Genomic DNA, 26,039 nt, shown 5'->3' on the forward strand with positions numbered 1-26,039 from the left:
GCAATCAGAAGCAGAGTAGATCTTAATCATCACTAGGTGGCGCGCAGATCGCCTGAACACGGTGACCTTGAGCCATTGATTGTAAACACTGGGCTTCCACAGAACTTCAGTTTCGTTTTCGACAGGGGACGTGGGCGAACAAAGCCAAAGGTATGACTCTTATTTATTTTCTCCGTGCTTCTTTTTCAGTATTTATTCATAATGTGTTGGCGATGTTGCTGTTGTATTTCGTTTGTATTGAAATGCAGATGCAGATGTAGTCTCACTCACTCAATCTTGTTCTTGAAGGATCTGTAAATAACATCTCAGTCTCAAGCTCGATTTTGATATTGTTTGGTGTGTCTTCTTCATTGATAATTGCTCACATCACGGCATAAAAGACCATAAAATCTATTGTAAATGGTGTTTATTATACTATGGCTTTCTTGATGCACCAAAATTGTATCGGCAGAACTTGATGGTTATGTGCGTAGGTAGGTATCTTTGTTATAGTTATGGAGTCATGGAGTTGATTATAGATTTGAAATGTTTCATTGTTATAAAATGTAACATTGTGTCCAGTTTTGTTGAGCTAAGTGAAAAGGTTGAAATGTGATCATTTTATTGCATTATCTCATATGCAGCTATTGTGGTAAACAATGAAATCAATTTATATTTGTATTAAAAATATATTGCATTGTATTAGTAATTGTGATCAGAAATCAATTTCTCTGTGCATCTACAGGACGTAAAAAGGCCAACTATGGTCCCTTTCACTTTTCAGGCCCATTAATGGACACTTTGCCATGACAATTGACAGCGACAGGATAGCATTTAGTAGGTAAGCACTGATTTAATGATAATCAAGTTAGCTAATAACACTGCTGCTTTCATGTGTTTAAGCATGTGTACTAATGGTGCTGATTTTTCCCATTGTTTGTCCTCACTGATTATTATTCTCATGTATATTTTGTTACAGACACATTCAAGGTAAACACATCGAGGTGTGAGCTTTAAGCAGATAGGAACTATCTGGAAAAGGATTCAAGAAGAAGTGATACTATCATACTATTTGAACAAACTTGGCATCAGAGAAGACTGGTCCTCCTTCAAGTAAGTCATTCAGATTGTTTTGCCTATTGTGTAACAAATTTGTTAATTGCGTACAGCATTGTAGCAGGCCATGGATAAGAATGATTATGCTTAGGTGATGCCGCATCAAAACTCCTGAGTACTGGAGGATGGTCTATGCCGGCTGGTGAGAGAGAAGTCTACCTGCCACAAACTTCATTGATATGAAGCCAAACCACTGCCGGAAGGCCCCTCTAAGCAGTTTGTAACGCGGGCCGCCGAGACCACTGCGGACTATACGGTGGCGAGGGGAGTTTATCATTCAAAGTTGAGCGGTGTCGGCATGGCTGAACGTCTTGTTCTGCCGCAATCACTGTCCCACGGCTGTGTTGGCGTTTTCACAGCCGATAACGCATAGAAGGGGGAATCGATCGTAACCCCCAGCCTTTCGGCCCAGCTGATCGATCGAGCTAGAGCCTTGGAAGGAACGAAGGAAGGAAGAAACGAGCGTGCTGCCCAGTGCCCATGCCGAGAGGAAGCCAATAATTCTCAGTGTTAAGGTCTTTGGTCATTGTTAGGCATTCCAGGTTAGTTCAATCACCCAAGTGTCGGAAAATCGGGACTTGCTGGCTGCTATGGTTAGACATTTAACACGTTCAAGTCTTTCCGCCAGATGATTTCGAATTTCGCATTGGCTCTGTTTCGAAAGTGGCTATAGACTCTGATTAGTGATAACTCATGATTACCCAATGTCATCATACAACTTTGGGTTTTCACGGGTCCAGGGCATATTTTAACAAATTTTTACTGCGTCCCAAAGTTGAGCAGAGGGCACGTGCTACGACTAAGGGCACAACAGGCCAAGGAACAGAGTACAGGGCACTGAGGAGGGCAGAAAGTAGGGCATGGCAGCTGGTTGCAGGGCATGGCACAGGAAATTTTAGAGGGAAGGCCGGGTACAGGTCAGGGCAGACAGCAGGGCACAGGTCAGGGAACCGGACAGGGCAGGGACGCAGTGGGTCAAATCAGCAGGGGCTACGTCCCAAGGCGAGGGGGCTGCGTCCCAAAATGGGACGCAGTAAGTGCCTTAAAATATGCCCTGCTGACGGGTCTGCCAACGTTTACGTGTTACCGGCCCTTTTTCAACGTAGTTCAATCGGTTGTTGTATCCCCAGTGGGCAATTATGTCCCACTTGAAGACAACACTTTGTCATCGCCGCAACCGGTCAATGATATTTCATCCAGTCCCGGATTGTTCACAACTGCGTTGAAGTTTGAACAACATGGCATTCTTTCAACATCGGCGCACGGCTGAGGCAGAGATAAAGGTCTCTGAATGGCGCGTTACCGACACCCAGCCAGCGGGCATCTGCGCCTCTGCCCTCCCCCCCCCCCCGCCCCACCCACGTGAGCCCCCCCCCCCGTCCGACGGTGGCCCGCGCCAAGGACGCAGCTGTCCATGCCGCTGGCCGGTACAGATGCACGGAACGCGTGTGAGCTGACGGCGGGTGAGCTGGCCTTGTGATGCGCCGGTGTTTGGGTGAGAGTGGCCCTGAATTCGTCCGTCCAGCTGGCTTTGCGGAGAGGGGGAGGATCCCGGCTGGATGCTGGTAAAAATGATCTTATAACGTGTGGGTTCCTTTGTTTGAAATTATTTGCATAGCGTTGGATGGTTACATCGTTCAAACTTCAAAGAGTGTTTAAACTTCAATGGGATGCGATTGCCTACAGGTTCATTGGAGCGCTATTTATGCATTAAAATATCATTGGTTACGGAGCGAGCGAAGCGAGCGGAGTCTTACGTAGAATAACGGAAATTTCTGAGTATGAGCGGCCGGCCGGCCGGCCGGCCGGCCGTGGGGACGCTCTTCAAAAGCTAATCTTAAAGCTAATCTTAAAGCTAAAGCTAAGCTAATCTTAGGAACGGGACATCCGATTGACCAGCGGTCTTCTTTACTGAATGTCACTTGGACGTAAAAGTTCTGTGGTGTGATGGCCACCATGCGTTCTTGCCAACCACCGCACGTGGCGCGTGGTAAAGTTGGACATTTTTTAAGAACCCCAAAATTGCAACCTCAATAACGGCACAACGGCTGGGCCGATTGAATTGAAACTCGGTACACAGTTAGGTCTCCATCAGATAATTCATCTGCATGTGTTAGGGCTGGGGTGCTGCTGCACGTGCGCACGTGCAGGGGTCGTTTCCAGATCTCGAGAACGGCTGGACCGATGGCGCTCAAATTTGGTACACGGTTAGGGACCAGTTAGTAGGGTGCCGTGCACAAGTCAGTTGGGACCCATTTTGCACGTGCGCACGTGCAGGGTGCCGCTTCCAGATCTCGAGAACGGCTGGGCCGATTGTGCTCAAATTTGGCACATCGCTAGAGACCGGTTAGTAGGGTGCCGTGCACAAGTCAGTTGGAGGTACCCCCTCGAAATTTCGCACGTGCAAGGCCCACCCTCTCGCTCGCTCCGTTAGTCGCCCCATAAGGCGTTATACTGGTTTTACTCATGTATTCAACAGTGGGTGTTCTGTAACAGTGCGTTTTCAAGCAACATCATGTGAGCTCCAATTGACATCATGTACTGCTTTGTATGTCCTACTCTCGTCCTCAGGGAATATTTGTAACGATTACGATGACCTGATTCCTGCAAAAAATGTGGAATAAGTGACGTAAAGATGCTTGGGAAAGCTTAAAAGCATGACGATCGAAATTCTATAAGCTCATGTTTTACTATCTTCACCTATTGTTGCAAAATGACGTGAGCGCTGAACACAGCCCCGTCGCTCGAAGCCTATGTTGTGTCCCATGCGACACGTACTCAATCCATTCCATTGTCTGAGGACCGCAGTGGAATGTTGGACAATGCCTGTCAGCGACGTTAATGGTTTGAAGGAAACTGTCTAGCGATGGAGCCTCTGCACCAACTGCAGCCTAGGGTAGGGTGGGGTAACGGGTGGTCAGTATGAAACTGGACAAAATTTGATTAAGCATAGCATCTCCAATTATGGACAGATTTTAATTATTTTTGGCAGGTGCATACTTCCAGTTATTCTACATTACCAGCTTAGATTTCAACTTTCTGCTATTAACGATAAGAAAACATTGCGTCGGTAAGTCAGCAAGCGTTCCGGGACCTGTTCGCGCAAGTTTGTGAAAATAACACAAATTAAAAAAATGTTACCATTATGCGTCACATTCCGCCATAGGGTGTAACCAGATCTTAAAAATATGTGATCATCGATACATTCTGAGGACTTGCAGATGTTTTGCATGGTGGGGACGGCAAGATCACCAAGAAAAGGCTCATTCAGTACCGGAAGAAACAATCCGGCGCCGTCACCGAACAGTTGGGGCTCTCCTTGTGATCTTTGGGAATACGTTTTGGAATCTTCAAAACATATGAGCAATTAATGCGTCAACAAGCAGGAATCAGGTACAAAAGTAGGATAAAGGTGACGGAGGCACAATTTCGTACGCAGAAAACCCGCCTGCGCCGTCTGTCACAGGGTCCAATGCAGGGTAGCAAAAACATGGAGGTGCATATGGACGATGCATCTTATTTCACCTGCAGTGGCAGCCAAATGCCTTCCATTGCCGAATTTTACACCTCAGCTGGTGGAGACACTATTCCACATGTGGATCGCACCTTCGCTTTCGACCTGATAGCAAGCATCCACCCGAGATGCCCGTCTGGCTTGCCATGAGTCCGAGGGGCTCACGCGTCCAGTTTCTTGCCGAGCACAGGCAATGTGAAGGGCGAACTGTGCTATGAAAAGTGTTTGAATGGCGTGTTATTGCCACTTTTTGAGTCTCAGAACACAGAGCATGATGCTCTGTCAGGTTCCGACCTTGCAACAGTCACAGTACGCGCGCTAGAACACGAAACTTCTTGAGGAGGCTGGGGTGCCCGAAATAGCACGTGACATGAACCCGCCATGTACCCCTCAGATTTAGCCAATTAAGGATCTGTGGGGGCTCATCAAACGGAAAGTGTATAAGGGAAGGTGGCAGGTCAGCTGAGACGCACAATAGAAGCGGATAATCCAGCAGGCCACCCGTCAAATCGACCCGGAGGTGCCGCGAAAGACAATAGCGGGGCTGCCAGCGCGCGTGCGCTTGGAGGATGGCAGAGGTCCAGTGTCGCACATCCATTAGGGCGAGCGTGATCACAACAAGATAATGGCACGGTAACGCGATTTTCGTTGCTTTCGCTTGAAAACTTTCGACACAGTAACAATTCAAACTTTGTCCAGTTTCATACTGACCACCCGTTAATTTGAACATGTGGGGCAATTTGAACATAGTGTGAATAACAGAAAATTACGGAAAATCCATAAGTGGCATGACAATAAGACCAATGAGAGAAATTATCGTAACTAAAAGGGCTATCATATGAACGGGGTTTAAAGTTTCAGGGAATGAAGATGTTGACGCACAGTGTAAAAAATCAATTTTGCAAGGAAAAACGCCTAACAACACGTCATTGCAACTTCACTGCAGCGCAAAATCTTGCATTGCTAGCGCCTAATACGCAACGGCTTTTGTTGTATGATGACCTAATCAGTGCCTTCAATCCAAGAAATTTCCTTTTGAACCCTGTTTTTTAAAATGGCAAAATAACTTTTAGCGTGGGGTAATTTGAACATAGTGTGAGAATTTGAATGAAGACAGGGATAGCTCCGAAAAAACAGCGCTCCCAGTTTTTTGCCAATATTTTCGACCCAAGGCAGTAGCAGATAAGTGATGCCAGTTTTAGAAAATTTACGTCTAATATCCGTCTAATGTCCGGCATTTTTGTTGATTTTCCGTCCAAAAATGTTAAAGTCAACTATTTGTCCAAATATGTCCCAAGATTATGCAGCTATCAACACTCAAAACCGTCATTTATATTGCTTATCATGTAATTTTACCAGCCGAAAAGTGTTCATTATATTGAGAGCTTAACAAGCTTTCCATTCGCCAATCAATGCTATGCACGATTACTTTATAAAAAGCGCTGAAGTGTAGCAAGCCATCATCCAATGTTGTCCAGTCTGCTACCTTTGTCCAACCAAATCCGAATTGGACATTGGACAAAATCTGAACTCCAAATGTCCAGGCTTCGATTGGTACCACTTTAACAGATGTAGTAGGGTTGGGAGAGTTTTTATCGAACAAAAATGATAGACGTTCTGTTAATTGAAGAGGGGCGAATTCTGTCAACTGACCGGTGTGCAGCGTGCAGATATTGATACTCTGCAACTGTTATTTTTGCTGTTGTGTTGATTTTTTAAGTGAAGGTATGTTTAGAGTTGTTCTGCCTATTTGTTTATGGGTCAAACAACATCGGTGCTGGCGAGACTATCGTTTTTTATGACAGGTAAAGGCAGTATGTTCAAATTACCCCACGGTGGGGCAATTTGAACACACCGTGACTTGGTGGAGAAGTGAGGCTATGCTATTCAAGGTATGCTCGGCTCGTCCAAAAATGAGGCTTGCATGGTGAAAGCAAGTGACACTTGCGCTACTGAAGCAGTTTTTCTTCATCCAGGGTTGAACTGGAATTTGGTACAACGGAGAAGACGTAAAAATATGTTCAAATTACCCCACACTACCCTACTAAATCGTCCAAACAGTCCGACCAAACAGTGCACTGTAGCGTCAATAACGACAAGCGACACAACTGGGTCCAGCTGGTCTCTTATACAGCCTTGCAGTCGGCAACTTTTTCCTGGTGAGGGGCACCAAAGAGTTGGTTGATAAGGCGTATTCCCTCTCATAGACGTGTCACGTAAGTACGCACTATGCGCACGCGCACACACACGCATGCCGTATGCAGCCGTGCACGCACACCCTTACGCATGGCCCCAGGCGGTGAAGTGTTGCTGTTAGAGTGAGTTTGCGAAATCTGTGGATCCGCGGATTTCCTAGGGTATCCGCGAAGTCCCTAGTGGCTCCGCGGATGAACATCAAGTCTAGTATATTCGCGGATAAACGGGCGGGGATCCGCGGATGAACAAGACTCTTCAGGATAACCGCGAACTCCCTGAAGAGTTGACGAGATCCGCGAACCACCCGGGGAATCCGCGGAGTAACGATTCATTCTAGTGAGTTTGCGAAGTTCCTATGCGTTTCGTGCAGCTACCTAGACTAGAATGCATTGGGTAGATCATCTGCGACTTAACCCGCGCCCCGTTGGGGTCTGCCGGAGCAACGCGCCCTGTTGTGGGGGGGGGGGGGCATTTTGGCCCCCTCCCCCTAAGATCTCGAGAACCACGCAACATAGCAACAAGCCGCAAACAGTGTTGGGTAGCCACGGCGGAGAACTACCTTGTGACCCAATTTCATTGACCTAGGTCAAAGCGAGTGAGGTCAGGTCAAATGTCGAATTTTCACCGTTTACAGGCATTTCAAGAAATGTGTTGTAAAATCGAGTAAAATGCATGTCATTGAAAATCATCGATGGGAATTGTTCGTTAAACACATATTTTGCTAGTTGAGGTCACTGATGCCAGGTCAGGTCACTGAGGGTCAGAATATGAAAATATCATATGATGCATGTTTTATGGTCCATTTTACATGACAAATGCGACTATGTGGGTCAGGCAGCCTTTGGGGCCAGTTAAGGTTATGTTCTGGTGAAGTTCAGGTCAAGGTCAGGTCAAATTAGGTCAAATTGATTTTATTAAATGGTAATCGATTCGATGCAGCTCGTCACGGGGAGCCTAATGGTGGTCTTTGTTTTGCGCTACGTGGTCTAGAATTGCTAAAAATTGAGTTTAAAAAAATTGACGTCATCAATTTTGAACAGTTTTTTCGCATAGCTTGGCCAAAAAAGGAGATATCGATCTAAAATTTGGTATGGAGATAGAAGAGCGCACGGACTATCATACATATTCCGTTTTTTTTTCGTAAAATTTTGGGATAATTTTGCGTTTTTCTAAAAAAGACTAAGTTTTTTTTTTGGGGGGGGGGGGGGTTAAAATCCCACAATTTTAAAAATCTGAGATAACAGTTTTTTAGCGCCGTTTTATTTCTACACAACCACATAAAGAACTTTGAAATTGCTTGGTAACCGTAGCTTTTGTGATGGTTTCAAGATTTCATGTTTTTTGGTCATTTTTGCTCGAACATGACCTCAGTTTGACCTCAATAACTCCTGACCTAAGGTGACGTAAGCTTGAAATTTTGTGTGAAGATGTCAAATTGATGCCCGGGAAGGAACTAAAAATTTGGCATTCAGTATAAACCATAGGGGGGTGGCAAATTGCCTCCCCCAACGGGGCGAGGGCTAACCCTCGCCCGTATTATTATTTTCTCGGACGCTACCGTGTGCGGGAGGAGGGGTCCGCGGGGGAGGGTTCCGTTGGAACCCTTGCCGTGCGGCCCCTGATCGAGCTAAACCTTTCGCGGAAAAAAAGTAGCTTGCTTTCCGTGGTTACATAGAAGAAGCCAATAATACCCAAACCATACGGCCCCAGGCCAATTGGCATTTGGTTGACATTCCAGGTCGATTCCAAATAGCATAGGGGACATCCTGTCTTTTTAATCGCCTTTGAGACGCAACAGCCAACAACCTCAATTAATGCCAATGCGTGATTAAGTTTTCATTAGTTTGTTTGCAAGTACGCAATGGCTTCAGCCAATTACGGTCAACTTGGGTCAAATAACTATATTCAAAGGCGGGTTGATATGTACGTGTTGGGTTCTTGTATCGAAGTTCAGCATTGCCATTGCCCCTCCAGTCCAAATGTTCCCCAGAATAGATACTGTGGCGCCGGGCTGGAGCGTCTGTAGGCGCGGTGCTGACCGGTCGAGTCAGGTCGGCTGTGGTAAAAGGGCAAGTTGGGGGGGGGGGGGGGGGGGCAACTGCCCCACCAACTGTACGGGAAGCTTCGTCCCTGGAGAAGAGTGAGCATTACTGTTATGCATACATACTTCCATACATTCACATGATCGCTCAGATGCGCGGTAGCCTTTCCAGCTTTCCATTAATGGTTGGGAGAAAAGTAAGCAGACTGGTCGCAGAAGTTCAACCACGCCAAAAATGGCTTACCGTCCATTATTTAATTGCATATTAATATTTGCGAGCGACGTCTAAGCGAGATGAAAGAATAATTCACGAACTCACTAGAATGAATCGGTACCTACTCGGTGAATTCCAACAGCAACTGGGAAAACACCAATACGGGTGAGGGTTAAGTCGCAGACGATCTATCCAATATGCCTTGCATTTTTGTCATAAGATAGCTGCACGAAACGCATAGGAACTTCGCAAACTCACTAGAATGAATCGTTACTCCGCGGATTCCCCGGGTGGTTCGCGGATCTCGTCAACTCTTCAGGGAGTTCGCGGTTATCCTGAAGAGTCTTGTTCATCCGCGGATCCCCGCCCGTTTATCCGCGAATATACTAGACTTGATGTTCATCCGCGGAGCCACTAGGGACTCCGTGGATTCCCTAGGGACTCCGCGGATCCACCGATTTCGCAAACTCACTCTAACATTGCCACCGTATCAAATTGTGCGGGTAAGCCGTGCTTTGAGTATCATGCGTACCACCGATCAAATGTGCAAGTTTGCCTGGATTTCCATTATCATGCGCCGTGCTTGAGCGCCGCCGTTGGTGACATTTGCTCGCTATCACGGCCATCTGTCCATATCGGGTGGTAGAGCAGCTGCTGCCGGGGCAGGTGGCACACGCTCAATATACTGGGGACCCGGGTTGGCGCACGGAGGGTCGAACACGCAAACGGACGGACAACGGACAGGCGGGCTGTTGTTTTAGCCTTTGAACGCGATGTGATATGGTAATCGTAATTCGTAGTAACGTAGCGTAGTAACGATAGCGATAGGGCAGCACTTCAGTGTTTTTGTGTGTCGAGGAGGCCGAGTGCCCAGCACTCAACGATAGCAGGAAAACCGCCATACCAGTCATTTCTTACTTACAACAGCGGTATTTGGTTCAGAGCATTGTAAACACATTTATGTGCTACCTTCTGTCAATATTTGCAAATTGCAACGGCAGTCTTCGGATCTGATTGCAAAACAGCATTTGTCAGCGATTGGCTATTGTGCAACCTGTGTTGTGCTGGCAAGCCTAGATGCTGTGCAGTGAATGCACACAATGCCGATTTTGAAGCTGGATAGTTTGTCTTGGCCTCACAGCTAACAGCTTACATGATGTGTCTAGCTTAGGTCGGACTTACATTAAACCCCGCACGAACGCCGCCTACTTGGAATTAACGAATCCTAGCCACGTCTCTAACCAACCGACGCATTGCACGTGTCTTTTCATCACCTCGCCATCTCTCCCCTGCTGACCACTGGTCCCGGGCCACGTCTCCCTGCGCCGGCCGCCGGCGGTTCTGGGCGGAGCAGAACGCCGCCCTTAGTCCGGTGCACCGGCCCAGTCGGTATCTCCTGAATCACTCGACCGAGCGCCAGAGTCGAGACACGTCGTTTTGCGTCACCCCTCGCTGCTAAGCCGCTGGTTCGAGCCGCTGTGGGGCCGCTCATGGTCTATTGCAATAGTTGTCCGTGACGGGACAACTGGATTGGACTCGACGGCGGCACGGCGCGACATACATTGAGCTCCATTGTGCTCAGTGAGCTGCTCTGCCCCCCCCCCCCTCCCGCCTGTAGTCAGCTGATTCCTCCCCTCTCCAGCGTCGAGCGGACGACTGACTTGTTTTCTGTCTGTCGCCAGAAACTATGGATGACGGGGAGAGGAACGGTTCCGACTCCGACGACGGCTCGTCGGCCAGCTGGGTGATACTTAACGACGATGATCACATCAGCGGTAAGTGATGAGAGGAGTGAATGGTGGGCGACCCGATGCGTAGTTGTGAGTGACCGAAGTGTGTGGGAGGGGGAGGGGGGTCAGTGGGGACCCGGTTCGGGGAAATCAGTGACACAAGAGGGATTGTGATTGATGGTTGGTAGTTTTGCGTGACCCGAGGCGAGACCATGGTGTGTGACTGTGACGTGGACTGGGTAACCGAGGATGGGTGGATGGGGCTGAGTGACCTTGACCGAGGAAGCGCTGCCACTGGGTGACCGGAGGAGGGACTCACGTGCCGGTTGTGTTTTTGGACGCTAGGAATCCTTATGTAGCTGTCGGGTTCAAAAAACACCTGCGAGGCTGCTACGCTCAAAATTGCTAAGATTTGTTGTGCGTCCTTGTGGTTTGTTTGTAAACAAACGATGGTCCGTGATGCGACTTATGCAATATCGTGCTCGAATATGAAACACTTGGTAAATACCGGCTCCCAACCGGCAATAACCGACAATCGGTCCACCCTTTACCTCATACCTGCGGAATATCCGCCACTGAAACAAAGCCGACCTTGCTGGCCGCCGTAACTCAAGACCGGAATGAGGAGCCGGTACAGGTATGTCGGAACGTCTGGCTGGCAGCTGGTAATCACGGAATATATAGTCTACGACATGGAATGGACAGGATCGAGATTTCCTGTAACTGCCGAGTTTTTGGCGACCCTGATGATTTAGTCGTGCGGATTCGCTGTGGTTACTTCCTTTACGAGGATGAAAGTATAGTTGCCAGACCTATAACTAATAGGGGAAGGTGGGGCATAACGGGGTACCGGGGCAATATGAGAAGGTGCATTTTATTATAATCAGGTGTTGCTGTCTGGAATCACTTCTGACAATTTAAACGTCGCTCGTTTGCCGCCCTTTTCCGGTGGACGCCGGCGGGAGGCGGCGTTGCTGAGCATGGTGGGTAAGGTTTTTTTCATGGTGCTGATGTATTTTTCAACATTCGTTTGGTAACTTCCTAAGGTGAAAATCCGTTCGAGTAGGTTTGTCATAGTCAGTGAAAGCAATGACTCTCGTCCTAGCCAACCTTTCGCTGCGATAGAAAGTTGCCGGCTGTTTTGATAAACATGAACGATCCTGCTCTATTGCCAATGTCCTTCGGGGGTTAAAACGGGTTTCCGGTAGAGGCGATATGGGGTGGTGAATTTTACCACATTTTACCACATTTACCCCATTTACGTGCCCAGAAGTGCTTTTTTGTTACAGTTAAAACTAGTTGCCTTTATTCGCCCACTCACGTTTCATGAATGCATTTAGAGGAGGGGTTGTGTTAAACGTTTCAAACGTTGTCATAATGTTTCTTCATTATAAGTAGGTACACAGGCACCGTGTATGTGCCTAATATATATTTTTGCCGAGATAAACTCTTTCATTTTCAGTAGCTTGGATCTTGGTTTAAGCGGCGAGTGCACAGGAACGTGCACCCAGCAGCCTGACACAAGTCTCAGATTTTCACCACGCCTTTTATATCGTTTGTCGCAGTCCTCGAATGGAGTCGATGCTGGCGCCGCCACCGACCGTCCACCGCTGCAGCCAGGCGTCGCTCTCCTGAAGAAACTGCATGTGTTCTCCCGCCGTTGCTGGATGGAGGCTGGATATCGCGCGTCGCTTTGAGCAGGGGTCGAACCGGGCGGAAGAGTTTAGCACATCGAGCAGGTCGTTGAGGCGCAGCAGGAGAGTAGCAGTCGGGAGTGCAGTGCGCGGGAGCTTGCCGTGGGTCGCATGCAATGTGATTGCTGCTGCTACTGTCCGGCTCATCACCTGTAGGGCATAGCTGACTTTCATTTTTCAAAGCTGTTTGGCCTGTTGTGTTTCTGGCTTAGTTTTGGAGCAGCCCGTGGGGAAGAAGCGCATTCCAGTGCGTAGAGTGTTTCTAAATGACTCCAAGAGGCTACTTCACCGTCTACTTCAATATCGTATTTCATTAATGCATTTCGTATGCATTTGAAGATGTGAGGCACGTCATACAGAGCAGCAACCTCGTGCCCGTCCACGGTGAACAAGCCGGTTTCCGCAGCTCCGAGCAGTCTGTAGATCGCCTGGTTGTTCTTTGACATGTCACAAGTTGTAGCTAGCACAGTGAATCCCGCTGTTGTTACACGTTGGACACACCGTGTTAACAGCTGCTGCTGCACAACGGCCTTGGTCGTTCCGGAACTCAGAAAGAAACCGATGGGCTGTTTCCCGCGTTTGGTGACACTGACGCCCCGCACCATCATGACCAAGGCGTGGTCGGCGCAGGCATTGGCGCGGCAGAGAGAGCCATGATCAGTGAAGCCCTCGATGACGTCATCACCCCGCTGGTAGGCCAACCTTGGTTTCAGCTGCATTTCGTCGAACGAAATGATGCACAGCTTGTCCTTGGCACTTGTTCCGGCGAACTTCTCTTTTATGAGAGCCAAGATAGTGTCATGAAAGCCAGGTCGCATCTGTATTTTTCCATCTTCCTCCGCAGAGTTCGAGGATGGGGAAGGACGTATCGTTTTTGTAGGAACCGATACGCCCTGGGACCAGGGCCATATATAGTCCTGGGACCCTGAAAGTAGAGCGCGAGTGCTCGCACTTCCTCATCTTCATCAAATTTTAGATAAATTTCATCGAATTTTATTTAATTTTAGACCAATGTTAAAACTGTAATGCAATGAATATGTATAAACGCTCCCGTAACAATGTGTGCTAAAAGTTTCCAATAAAATATACGGTTACCATTTCAAAGTCACAGTCACAACTTGGCCCTTGAACGCGAATCATTCGACGATTGTTAAGAAAAAATGTATGAAATTTTAAGAAAATATATGAAAATGTAAACCCACGTGGAAAGAAATTCATCCGCATCCTCCGGATCTCCGGATATTCATCCGGCAAAATCCTTGATTTTTGGTTACACACGTGGCAATGCTAATCGAAGCTCCTGTCCATTCCATGTCGTAGACTATATATTCCGTGGTAATACACTACCAAGGGAGCTGTTTTAGGAGAGGACAGGTGAGGCCGGTTCCCACCTCGGCTCGCAGCTGTAAGCCCGTCTCACACCGGTCTCATTTGCGCGGTAGCTTGGTCGCAATGGTGCGGATGCACTCTGCAGGACAGGTCTTTGTTTTGATTAGGAGCGGCCGTTATTGCGACGTCCACTGAGATTGTCGGGAGTTTGCGCTGTCGGGCTGTCAGTAAAAGGTGGTGCTGCCGTGTGTAGTGTGTATTGTCATGAGCTAAGCTTGATATTCGTGCCTCGTGGTGTCTATAATTCTTTAGAGAGGGAGGGTATCGAATTTTTTTAGGGAGTCGCATCTTCCTACCACAATTTTTTTCGAAACATACCTCAAGCATTCCTGATATTGATAGCTTCTGCCGGGGAGCGATTATTTCCTCATTTCTACTATGCTCCGACAACATATTAACATGAGTCTGTGACGAAATTCCATATCTTTATATCCGGCCGAATTACGAAATCAGTTCCGTAGCGTACCTCATACTCTGAACTTAGAACTCAGCCTGCGCCACCGTCCGAGTGCGGGCTACAGTGACAATACCTCTGCCCTTTATCCAATAACGGCTGACAGCTCTACCGTCCGCCACCAACGCCAGTGTGACAGGATGGGCTCGGTCGGCTCAATTGACTGGCTTTTGACTACTAACCAGCTGTGGTTGGTAGCTGTGGAGAGCGGGGGTAAAAGTGGGCGGTAGACGGTGGATGATGAACGCTGAATGGTTGATGATGGATGGATAGTGAACGGTGGATGGTGGGCCCTGAATGGTTGACGATGGACGGTGGACGGTACAGGGTCATTCAGAATAAAGGAACACATTTGTTTTTTGTCTCAAGCCTGTATTTTTTATCGCATACTGGTAAAACAGGCACCAAAACATTCGCAAATCAATGCTATTTTGCTGGATATCAGCGGCTGACGTCAGAGAACTACAGCTGACCATCTATAGTACTTGTTCCAGGTGACCACCGTTTTCGCGAAGGCACAGCTCAGCTCTTTTACGAGCGCTTTCCATTACGGCGCGGCATGTTGCGACAGGGATTCGTCTCACCGCTTGTTCCACGGCTTTCTTGAGTTCGACGATGGTCTTGGGTCCATTTTTGTAAACTTCCGACTTCAGATGACCCCAAAGAAAGAAATCCGGTGGCATTAAATCCGGAGAGTGAGGGGCCACTCGATGCCGACCCCCTTTGCAATCAGGCGGTCCTGGAAATGGTCCTGGAGCCAGGCCTTGGTCTCTGTTGCACGGTGTGGTGGCGCACCATCTTGCTGGAACCACTGTACATTCAGCCGGTCCGGTGCGTGGCGATAGCGAGTGCGCAGACCATTCCAAAATCTTTGCAGGATCTTGCGGTACCGCGCCGCGTTGACTGTTGCGGCGTTACCATCGCTATCTTCCACCCAAATGGGGCCGGAAATGCCCTGCGCACTGATCGCGCACCAAGCCGTGCATTTTTTACTGTGCAACGGCCTCTCTGCTACCTCACTTGGTGCTTCAGTACCCCAGTAGCGGTAATTTTGGCTGTTAACACGCCCGTCCAAATGAAAGTGCGCTTCATCTGAAAACCAGATGTTCTCGATGAACCGACTTGAAGTGTGGCATTTCCTGCTAAACCAAGCACAGTAGCGTTTGCGACTTTTTTCATCACAGTCACGAAGTTTCTGATGGATACTTATCTTGTACGGACGCAACTTCAAGTCAGTGCGCGCAATTCGTTGTGCGGTGCTGTAGCTACAACGCAGCTGTTGGCTGAGCTGCTTTAGGGACGTTTTGGGGGCTGAAGTCAAAATTTGTCGTGCCTTTTGGGCGGTTGCTGGGGTCCGTTTAGTACGCTTAGCCCCGCATCTGCCCTTTTTGTTGTTTTCTAGGCTCCCAGTTGCCAAGAACTTCTCGGTCAGGCTCAGGATGGCCTTCCGAGAGGGTGCTTTTCTTGCCTGGAAACACTTCTTCCATTTGCGCTGGGTGAGAACGACTGATTTTGTTTCCAGGTAGAATTTGACGAGTTGTGTTCTTTGGTCTGGTGTGAATGGCAGCATCTTCAACACATTTCACTGACCAGTCAAAACAAAATAGCATTTATTGATAAGTAAAAAATAAGCACGTGCGCATGCAGTATTTTTGCTGTTGCACTTCTATGAAGAAAACAAATGTGTGCCTTTATTCTGAATAACCCGGTAGATATTGGACAAAGAACGACGAACGTTGGGTGGTAGACGTTGGATGTTTGACGGTAGACAGTGAACTTGATCGGTAGGCGGTGAACCTTGAGGACACTGGAATGAGACGTTGGCCATTGGGCCCTGAACGCCTGTGAACTCTGAACGGACGGGCGGCAGCCGTCTCGTCTGCCACTAACCCCCTAGGGCGGTGGGCGGGTACTGGGTGCGGCCGGCCGACCTCACTGCAGCTGCTCGGTCCGACTGTCCGCAGTAGCTCGATATCGAGCGGGCAGCGGCTGCGACTCGGGGCGAGCCACGACGAGCCTGCAGGCGGCCACTGGCGGGGAGGGGGCGGTGGGAGGAGGGGAAGGGTCAGTGGAGGGGCGGAGCCCAGGAGGTCGCAGGGTGCATGTAACGGCGCGGACGGATGTTGTTGAAAACTGCCGAGAAACTGGTCATCTTTGGGATGTTGCAGCGCGATGCAGAGCGCAGTGTTTGTTGACATCGTTTGGACACACGACTCTGGCTTAGGATCGGCTCGGGTTCAAGTAACCAGACACGCCCCCTCTCCCTCTCCCGGACACGAATCCATACCCCTCCCCGGTGCGCCGCTACTGCTGCCTCTGCCCCTGCCAGTCAGTAGGTACTGACTGCCCTGGTTCCTGGCTAGCGTAGGTATACTGGCTCTCAGGCTTCAGCCTACCCCGGCTGCCCGCTCGGCCTGCTCCAGCTACCGATCAAGGTCGGCTGGTCCGCTGCCCACCCGTCCATTGGTGCTGTTGGTGGCTGAACCGGTGCGTGTGGTGTCAGCCGGAGGCGAGGGGCGTTACCAGTGTGGTGAAACGAATCGGAACGCCATCTAGCGACGGATAGTTATCACAGTATCGCATCGTCACTCTGGCAGATAATTGTGGCATGATTTTTTTCCTATTTCCACCCTTACACAGTGAGCCTTTTTGTTGTTTGGGCCAGAATATTCGGATAATGCATTGTCATATGCTGTGATAGATGTTTTAGAACTAAATGGAACAGCGCACGGCGAACGTAATCGGATATTTGCGCGAAAAGAATTTCGCATTATTCACTTTGTAGGCTTGGGCTAGGGTGCTCGATTTCGAATATAGTGAGAGGCATGCAGCGATTATAATTAAGTTAAATGTCAGACACCCAGCGTTGTTGCCTGTTGGCATCTGCCTTTCCTTCCATGCACCCCATTCAACCCCACACTACCATCCCAGCCGTCTGACCCGTTTGTGTTCTTTGTCTGACCCACAGAGGGGGAGGATAGCCTGGCGACGGCCGGGGGCGAGCCGTCCGCCCCCGCCCCCGCCCCCGCCCCGGCCCCGGCGGGAGCGGACTCTGAGCCACCCGGCTCGCCCATGGACTCCAGCGGAGAGTCGGCTAAGACGGTTGTGGAGCGCACCGGTGAGTCAGAGTCAGACTCGTGAGTCGTCGCTCATCAGTCGTGAGTCATCACTCGTGACCCGTCAGTCATGAGCAGTCAGTCGTGATTGAATTTTGACCCGGTCGATTCATGGTTCAGCAGCGATTTATTTATTGATTTACACATCCAGCACGCTAAGGCACCTGACGTGACCTGACTGCCAGACTGCCTAAATGTTCTAACTGGCACTGAGCTGCTGCCGCTGCCTTTCCCTAACTTTTGAGCGCCCGGGCTTTTTCCGTGCTTGCTGACACTGCAAAGAGACGTTCGCGGAAGCCTTTGGCGTGCCGGCAGGTAGTTGGCTTACACGGCTCCCGATTTTGACCTGACTGGCGTGAGAACCGGTGGTCTGTCTCTTTGTGTCAGTCACCGGGCTCGTGTGAGCTTTGAGAAATTTCGTCGACACGGGCAGGTGTCACTGGTCGCATGACGAGGTGAAAAATGAGGCTTGGGCCGGCGTGGCGAACTAAGATTGAATGCGATTTTTCATTTAATAATTCTCAGCTGAGTATGTAGAACTATGTAGAACCACGCTAGAAAGCTACCTTCTCGAATGCTCGGTGTTTGTGTGTGTATTTCTCGACTATCGAGCCTGTCGCGCTCTACCGCCGACCAGAGCCTATAGTTCCATTTTCACCCCACAGATGTCTCTGCTGGTGCGGAGACCTCCGGCGCCGCTCCTCCATCGACCGCCAGGGTTGAGGAGGGCTCGGATATTGAGGTGATCCCTGCCGAGCACACCGACGATGTCTACTTTGAGGACGATCCCATGGACCTCACCGTGGATGGTAAGTGACTCTTAGTTTTTTTTTTTTTAGGGGGAATGCATGTTGTGTTTACGGAAAGGAAAGTGTTTCATACAAAGTAGCCCACTCGCGACGATAACTGTATTCCTTCCTTTTGACATGTCTCTGGATTGCGATGAAAGTTATATTATACTATTCAACTATCATTGTTAAATTACGGCTTAACCTAAAAACTCGCTCCTTCTCTGACACATACCGTATGCCTTGGCAATGCCTACCTGGTGCATCGACCAGGGCTGCGGAGTCGATGGATTTACGGCGACTCCGACTCCGACTCCGACTCTGGCTTTCAAAAACCAACAACTCCGACTCCGACTCCGACTCCGGGCAGAAATGTCGACTCCGATCGACTCCAACTACCGACTCCGACTCCGCACACCTGGCAGGGCTGCGGAGTCGACAGATTTTCGGTGACTCCGACTCCGACTCCGGCTGGGGTTTCCAATATCGACTCCGACTCCGACTCCGACTCCGGTCACAACTGTCGACTCCGACCGACTCCGACTCCGACTCCGACTCCGACTCCGCAGCCCTGGCATCGACCCTTCCTGACGTCTCCCTTATGCCTCATTGATACTGTTCTGACCTGTCATTGATTCCGACGCTTCTGACACCTCGCTCGAAACCTGCTCGATACTTCGCTGCCATCTCCCTGTCACATTTATAACACATTTCTGATACGCCGCCCTCTGCCCCCAGTCTCAGAAGATTCCAGCAGTGAGACCGTCCGGGTGATGGGCGCCCTGCCTGCCGAGACGGTGCTGAGACAGCGCCGCGGCCGGGGAGCCGCCCAGAACAGCGTCGAGGACCGGGGCGTGGACCGAGACCAGACCAAAGACCAGACCAGAGACCAGGGGGAGGGTCAGTGTGAGGACCAGAAGGAGGGACCAGAGACTGGGCCGCTGCCGCACCGACAGACAGTCCAGCCGGTGCCGGCCGACAGCGACCGAGACCGCTGGGCGGACGACACCGACCTGTCGACGCTCACTGATCAGGTGAACAGGGAGGGAGGCGAGAGGCGATAGTGACGTGTTATTGGTCACTGATCAGGGTAGAGATAGGAGAAGGGAAGAAAGTGGTCGGTGTCCTTGGACAGCTCAGGTCGGTGCTAAAGATAGGAGAAGAAGCATAAATTTATCCCTGACAGCTCAGGTCATGTGCAGGTAGGGGGCTCTGTATCTCCTCTCAAGTATGAAAGACAGTGAGGGAGGGCCGGTGGTCTGATTTGTGTTGGTTTTCCGTTCCGTGTCTATGGCTAACGCCTTAACGGTGAAAATGTAAAGCTTCGAATCAAAGGTTCTGAACGTAAGTGACTGAATCACCTCGTTACTAATTCAGCGATGAAACTACGACAATAACTTTGCTCAGTGCCTTGCATTGCCCTGTAGTAGTCAGGCGTCGTCGTCTGATAGTTCCAATTTCGGCCGACAGATGGTGCTGTACAATACGAACGCTGCGGTACAGCACTGATAGTTGCTATTTCGGCCGACAGATGGTGCTGGACGAGGCGGACGCCGGCCGGCTGCGCCAGTACGTGCACCAGCGGAACAACACGGTGAACCACCTGCTGACGGTGGTGTTGGTGCTGTGCGTCACCTGCGTGCTCGGACTCGGAGTGGGACACTTTCTCGGTCAGTGGGACCAGCCGCCCGGAAGTTGGTCAAGACTGGGGAGTGGCAGGTCGTAGTCGGGTGCATGCAGGTCGGGTTATTGTGTATTGATACATTGCTCACAAAGCTCATCTGAATCAGTTCTTCATTGCACAATAATGTTTGTCAGTAATTAGGTACTGCAGTGGTTTGTCGACGTATTACGTTACTTGCCGCTCCCTTCCCTACCCTCAAGCCAACCCTCTGTCTGCCCTTCCTCGCGTAACACGAGACCTCCCCACGGCGGCAGGGTGGCTCCACCACCACGAGATGACGGAGGAGATCGTCCACACGCTGGACGAGAAGCTGGACGTGCTGCGGGACGACCTGATGACCTGCATGACCACAGAGGACGACCAGGATCTGGACAACAAGGTAGGACTGGTGGTCTTTTAATAACCGGGGAGAGTGGTCGGTTGGGCGAATGAATGAAATCATTACAGCATTACTGTGCCTTTTTTCTCTCGAGAATGCAGTACAAAACAAGTCAGTCAAGCTGATTTTATAGTTGTGTTTTTTGTTCATTTGTAGTGAATATGAATATTCGTAGCTCATCAATGTGATATGCCTACCTCACTTGGACGAGCTGGATACCGTGAGCATTCATGGTTTTGATTGTAAAGTGAAAGTGTATAAAGTGGAGTGGCCAATAATAATTCCCTCATGTCGTTCGTTCCGCAGTGGATCAAGGAGCTGTTGACTGAAAACGAGGCGCTGCTACAACAACTGCACGGCGAGGAGGAACAGAGCGGCGCAGAGGGCGGCTCGCACTGCTCTGAAGGTAGGGTTGTGTCCCACCCACCACCAGTACCAACCACCAGTCCCACCCACCAGTCCCACCCACCAATCCAACCCGTTAGTCCCACCAACCCCACCACAGAGCGGCGCAGAGGGCGGCTCGTACTGCTCGGAAGGTAGGGTTGTGTCCCACCCACCACTAGCACCAACCACCAGTGTACCCACCAGTTATCCACCAGTCCCACCGAACAGAACGGCGCAAAGGGCGTTCCATTAACCAGTCTCACTGAGCATTGGCACCACAGTAGAGTTGCGGTGCAGCAGAAGGTAGCTCTCACTGCAGCCAGAGGGTGGGACTATCCCGATGTGGCAGCGACCTATGACTGACTGTGTGTGATTTTGACCGATGACCGGCCGGCCAGTGTGAACTGAGTGACCACTTATGTGACCTGTAGTTAATGTGACCCTCGCGCGTGGCCTATGAGCGTGACCTGTGACATATTTTCCAGCCGGCTACGCCCGCCTCCGGGACCAGGTGAACCAGCTGAGGATGGAGAACGACGAGCTGAAGGCCAACATCGCCAAAATGCGCTACGGAACCTCCTCACAGGTGAGCCTTCAGTGGCGCGGGGCTCTGTGCGTTGTAATTTGACGCCATAGAGACTATTGTGTCTGATATACGTTTCAATTATTATACGTGTGATATATCATGCTGCGTCCCGGCTCAAACCGCCGTTGTTTCTTCCCGTGACGGCAGGACGGCTATGTGCTGCGGCGGCACCGGGACAAGATCAACCAGCTGGTCATTGTCTCTGCTATACTATGGCTTTAACACCACTGTGGTTTCTTCCTGTGACGGCAGGACGGCTATGTGCTGCGGCGGCACCGGGACAAGATCAACCAGCTGGTCATTGTCTCTGCTATTCTATGACTTTAACACCACTGTGGTTTCTTTATGTGACGGCAGGACGGCTATGTGCTGCGGCGGCACCGGGACAAAATCAACCAGCTGGTCATTGTCTCTGCTATTGTATGACTTTAACACTACTGCGGTTTTTACTGTGACGGCAGGACGGCTATGTGCTGCGGCGGCACCGGGACAAGATCAACCAGCTGGTCATTGTCTCTGCTATTCTATGGCTTTAACACCACTGTTGTTTCCTCCCGTGGCGGCAGGACGGCTATGTGCTGCGGCGGCACCGGGACAAGATCAACCAGCTGGTCATTGTCTCTGCTATACTATGACTTTAACACCACTGTTGTTTCCTCCCGTGACGGCAGGACGGGTATGTGCTGCGGCGGCACCGGGACAAGATCAACCAGCTGGTCATTGTCTCTGCTATTCTATGACTTTAACACCACTGTTGTTTCTTCCCGTGACGGCAGGACGGCTATGTGCTGCGGCGGCACCGGGACAAGATCAACCAGTTGGTCATTGTCTCTGCTATGACTTTAACACTTCCACTGTTGTTTCTTCCTTTGACGGCAGGACGGCTATGTGCTGCGGCGGCACCGGGACAAGATCAACCAGTTGGTCACCGAGAATGGCGAGCTGGCCAGGGAGCTGCGACGGACGCGCTACCTGCAGCCGCCGGCCGGTATCACAGATCAGGTAAATAGCGTACTATCAAACCCTGTGCATAAGTCGCAGATCAGGTACGGTACCTCAGCCGCCGTTCGGTATCACAGAGCAGCTGGTACAGCTCACAGTGTACGGTGCACCAGGCCAGATATGTTATACCGGGTGGCCCAGAAAAAAACGTTCCCAATTTTAAATCAATATTTCTCAGAAAGTGATAAAGATACAACATTGAAACTTCCAATAATCAATGCGGCATATATTTTCAGTAAATGGTGTGATATTTATGTTATTCGGTTAGTTACTTTTTAAACGGCTCGTGTTTCTAGCATGCCATGTAAAAATCACTTTTTTGCTCAGATGTTTACTAAAAATGTCAGTGAACGGGCCACTTCCATCACGGCACCACGGCCTGCAGCCATGACTGCTACTGGCACTAGTCTCATTGATGGTTCAGGCCTCAGGGTGACACTTTCCCTCTAGCTTTTTTCCTTATCCCATGCACCGTGCCACTCCTTCTCCTCGAAACAGGACTTGTGTTGAAACGAATGGCATCCATTAACACAATTTTTGCTTAGTATTTGGATATTTGGCACATAAGTGGGACAAAAATATTAAAAATAACAACACACGTGCTGGTATCATTCACGTGTTCTATTTTTCTATTTCTTTTTTCTAACATGGTACGTCTAAGCCAATCATTAGGTAGGTACTACCGTTCAACAACGGCAAAAAAAGCAAAAATGTCTTACTTAATTCAACATAAGATTGCTGGCTTGAAAATGATGGTACAGTGTTATAATTTGGTATACCAATGCGCAAAGAAGTGACGCAGACTTGATGAAAATTTTGGCTCGTTATTCGCACTCGAATTTGAGATATAGGACTCCAAAGTTCGGAACGTTTTTTATGGGCCACCCGGTATATACCAGACGAGTTACCTGCGGCCGGAACCACAAAGAAGGCAGGGCACCAAAACCGGGTACGGTACCACAAGCTAGCTTTGGTTCTACAGATGAGGTCAGCTAAACTCTCAGATTCCGTACCTATTGTGGCGCACTGGAGCCAGGGAAAAACTTTGCGTTGCGATCATGTTGGCCAAGGTACTTAATAATACTTACTTTCAGTTCTGCGAGCGCCTGTTGACACCATGCCACTGTGCTGTTTTCAGGAGGATGATCCGGCACCTTCTGCAGGACAGCCAACCATCACCGAGTCAGAGCGCGCTATCGACTCCGACTCTGACTCTGCCGGCGACTCGCCCGAGTTTCTGGCGCCGGCCGCCTACCAGGCCGACTCTATCGACTCTGCTGACTCAGCCTACTCCAACGACGACTCCGAGGCGTCCTTCACCACCTTCTCCGACTCTGACCCCGACTCCGCCGACTCTGACTATGGCTCCGCCGGCTCGGCCTCTGACTCTATGGACGACGACTCGTCTGCGGACGAGGGTCTGCTGGCCGCTCTACTCAGCTGGCGCCCAGCTCCGGGTAGCGTACCTCTCCAGGAGGCCCGTCACCGACTCTGGAGTCTGTGGCAGGAGGCGAGCGACTTCAGTCGTGCAGAGCCCGCCAGCAAGTACGTCCAGATGGCCGGTAAGACGCTGGCCAAGGTGGAGAAGACCCTGCTGAAGGCGATGCACAAGGTGCAGCAGTTTGGAGAGGACATGATGCAGGATGACGACGTGGGTGGCGGGAGGATGGAGAAAGTGGCAGGAAAACTGGGCAGGAAGGTGGATAAGGTGGTGGCCAAGCTGGACGCGCGCTGGCAAGAGATCCGCCGCAACTGGGAGGGCAAGGTGGCCGCCCGCGAGGCGGAGCAGCGGCCGGAACCGAATCAGGAGGCGGCCGGTGAGCCGGAGCGACCCGCCGGTCCGCCGCCCAACGCCTCCGACCCGTCCGTGGCGGCCTACTACGCGCGCCGCTCGCGCCATCGGCAGCACGCGCGCGGGGAGGACGCCGCCGACAACTGGCAGATGGAGCGCGGTAAGTCGCGCGCTGAAATGCGCGGCGCGTTCCACGGCGCTAGCTGGCTGCTGGAGCGGGCTCAGGCGCGCCAGCAGCTCCGCCAGCGGCGCGGCGAGGAGGCGCCGGTGCCGCCGGTCGACCAGAGATGGCGCCAGGAGCGCGCCGGCCGCCGCGGCGAGGAGGCGCCGCGCACGGACGGAGGATGGCGTCACGAGCAGCAGCAGCGCCACGAGTGGAGCGCCGCAGATGACGATGATGACCGCGACGACGATGATGATGACGACGATGACGATTATGAAGACCACGCGGCGCGGCTGGCCCGGCACATGGCGGCCAGCGCCCGGTTTCACGATAGAATACAGAAAACGGTGCACCGCCACGCGGTCAAGATCGACCGCAAGGTGCGGGAGAATCACTGGAAGCACTTTGGAGGCCGTAATCGGCACGAGTTTCGCGAGCGCGGACAGAAATACTAGCGCTCAGGTGAATACGAGGACTGTGTGAGAGCGTACTGCGCTAACTTAGGGTCGTCCTGCGACTTATAAGTCATTTTTTAATGTGTACCTAACTATACTGGTCTCTTGAAGAAGGTGGATGTGGTATTGATGGAAATGGATGTGATTGATACGGTGCTAGGCTAGCTTGAGTTTAGTGTTAATGCCACTTTAACGATAGAGTCTGACGCGATCTGATACAGGTTGTCATGTTTTGGGTTGTCTCTTGGCCTTCTTTCTGTTACGTAAGATGGTTTAAGCTTGAGTTGGCACCTTCCAGGTTATTGTACGGCAGATAAGCTAAAAGATAATTCAGGTACAGTTACATTTCGTGAATCCGACAAGTCTTCTTGGTGTTTCTGAACATAAAATTCGTTCCGCCTAAAAATTACGACTTGCAATTGTTTCATCGATAAGCTTAGGTACTGGCTTGTGTTTAGCATTAGCGAATATCGTGTGGTGTGCCGTGTTTTGTATGCTGGTAAAGTTTGCTGAAAGTCGTAGATATCCAGACGTTGGGTGGTAACTGCGTTGGTAATGCTGGTAAGCAGTAGTCAGTTTGCTAGGTTACTCTAGATAAGTTCTACATGTAAGTCGTTTTAAGAGCTTCTACCCACTATTTCGGGCAACTGGACACATGCATGCCGTTTGAACGGTTTTTAGGACTTTTTTTAACTGTTCTTACTACCGGTTGCGTTCCGACTCCAATAGTTGTGTTATGGTTTAGGGCGCATAATATTGCGCTGATTCGCTTGCATGCTTCCAACCCACAGCGCTTGGGCTAAGATAGGGGGCGTTTCTGACAATAGAAATAAGCACTTCACGGAGACTGGCTACACAGTCGTACCATTTCATCTGTGTGTAGTCGCTATTACCAGAGATAATATGTCATGCATGTTTGACTGCATTTGTAGAATATGATACCGCCTAGTCGCCGAGCACTTGTCTTTCCGTGACCCCTCTCCCCGTCTACTAAGCAATGTGGACGTTTGAACCAGGAACTGCTGTTGTGGGAGGGGTTTGGCTGTCTTTCTGTACCCGAACTGTAGCGGAACAAAGAACATGAGTTCAGTGTGGGCTGTGCCGAGGGTCGGCCCGGCTGAACGAAACAATAAACACCGAAACTGCCGCTCTGTCTTCTAGAAGTGACTGGTTTTCGCAGTCAGCACTGATACTCATCGAGATCGATACTCGGGTATGGCTCGGGCTGTGATGACTCAAGCATTTGCTGTTATTAAATGACTTCGTTTCAGACTAGCCAAATGTAGGCAATGTAGACTGGACAATCGGAACCGGGTGCCGCGGCATAGCTTGCTTCTTGCGAGATGTTAGGTTTGTTCCG

At 50.3% G+C, this 26,039-nt stretch overlaps 1 protein-coding gene across 3 annotated transcripts; it reads left to right on the forward strand.

Moving 5' to 3' along the window:
- Positions 1–87: 87 nt before the first annotated feature.
- On the forward strand, positions 88–25,826 carry LOC122369023. Of its 3 annotated transcripts, XM_043343382.1 has the most exons (13): positions 88–150; positions 764–820; positions 959–1,092; positions 10,743–10,835; positions 17,296–17,445; positions 18,109–18,252; positions 18,970–19,265; positions 19,763–19,901; positions 20,170–20,294; positions 20,601–20,700; positions 21,167–21,267; positions 22,147–22,269; positions 23,408–25,826. In XM_043343382.1, the coding sequence occupies exons 4-13, from the start codon at positions 10,748–10,750 to the stop codon at positions 24,677–24,679; spliced, it is 2,538 nt and encodes an 845-aa protein (XP_043199317.1). In that variant the 5' UTR covers positions 88–150; positions 764–820; positions 959–1,092; positions 10,743–10,747; the 3' UTR covers positions 24,680–25,826. The 3 variants fall into 3 exon arrangements, with proteins under 3 accessions (XP_043199317.1, XP_043199316.1, XP_043199318.1); XM_043343381.1 differs by lacking the exon at positions 764–820; XM_043343383.1 differs by lacking the exons at positions 88–150; positions 764–820 and adding an exon at positions 304–395.
- Positions 25,827–26,039: the final 213 nt, after the last annotated feature.

The sequence above is a fragment of the Amphibalanus amphitrite genome, unplaced genomic scaffold (genome assembly GCF_019059575.1).
Source record: "Amphibalanus amphitrite isolate SeventyFive unplaced genomic scaffold, NRLGWU_Aamphi_draft 000999F_arrow, whole genome shotgun sequence".
Lineage (NCBI taxonomy): Eukaryota > Metazoa > Arthropoda > Thecostraca > Balanomorpha > Balanidae > Amphibalanus > Amphibalanus amphitrite.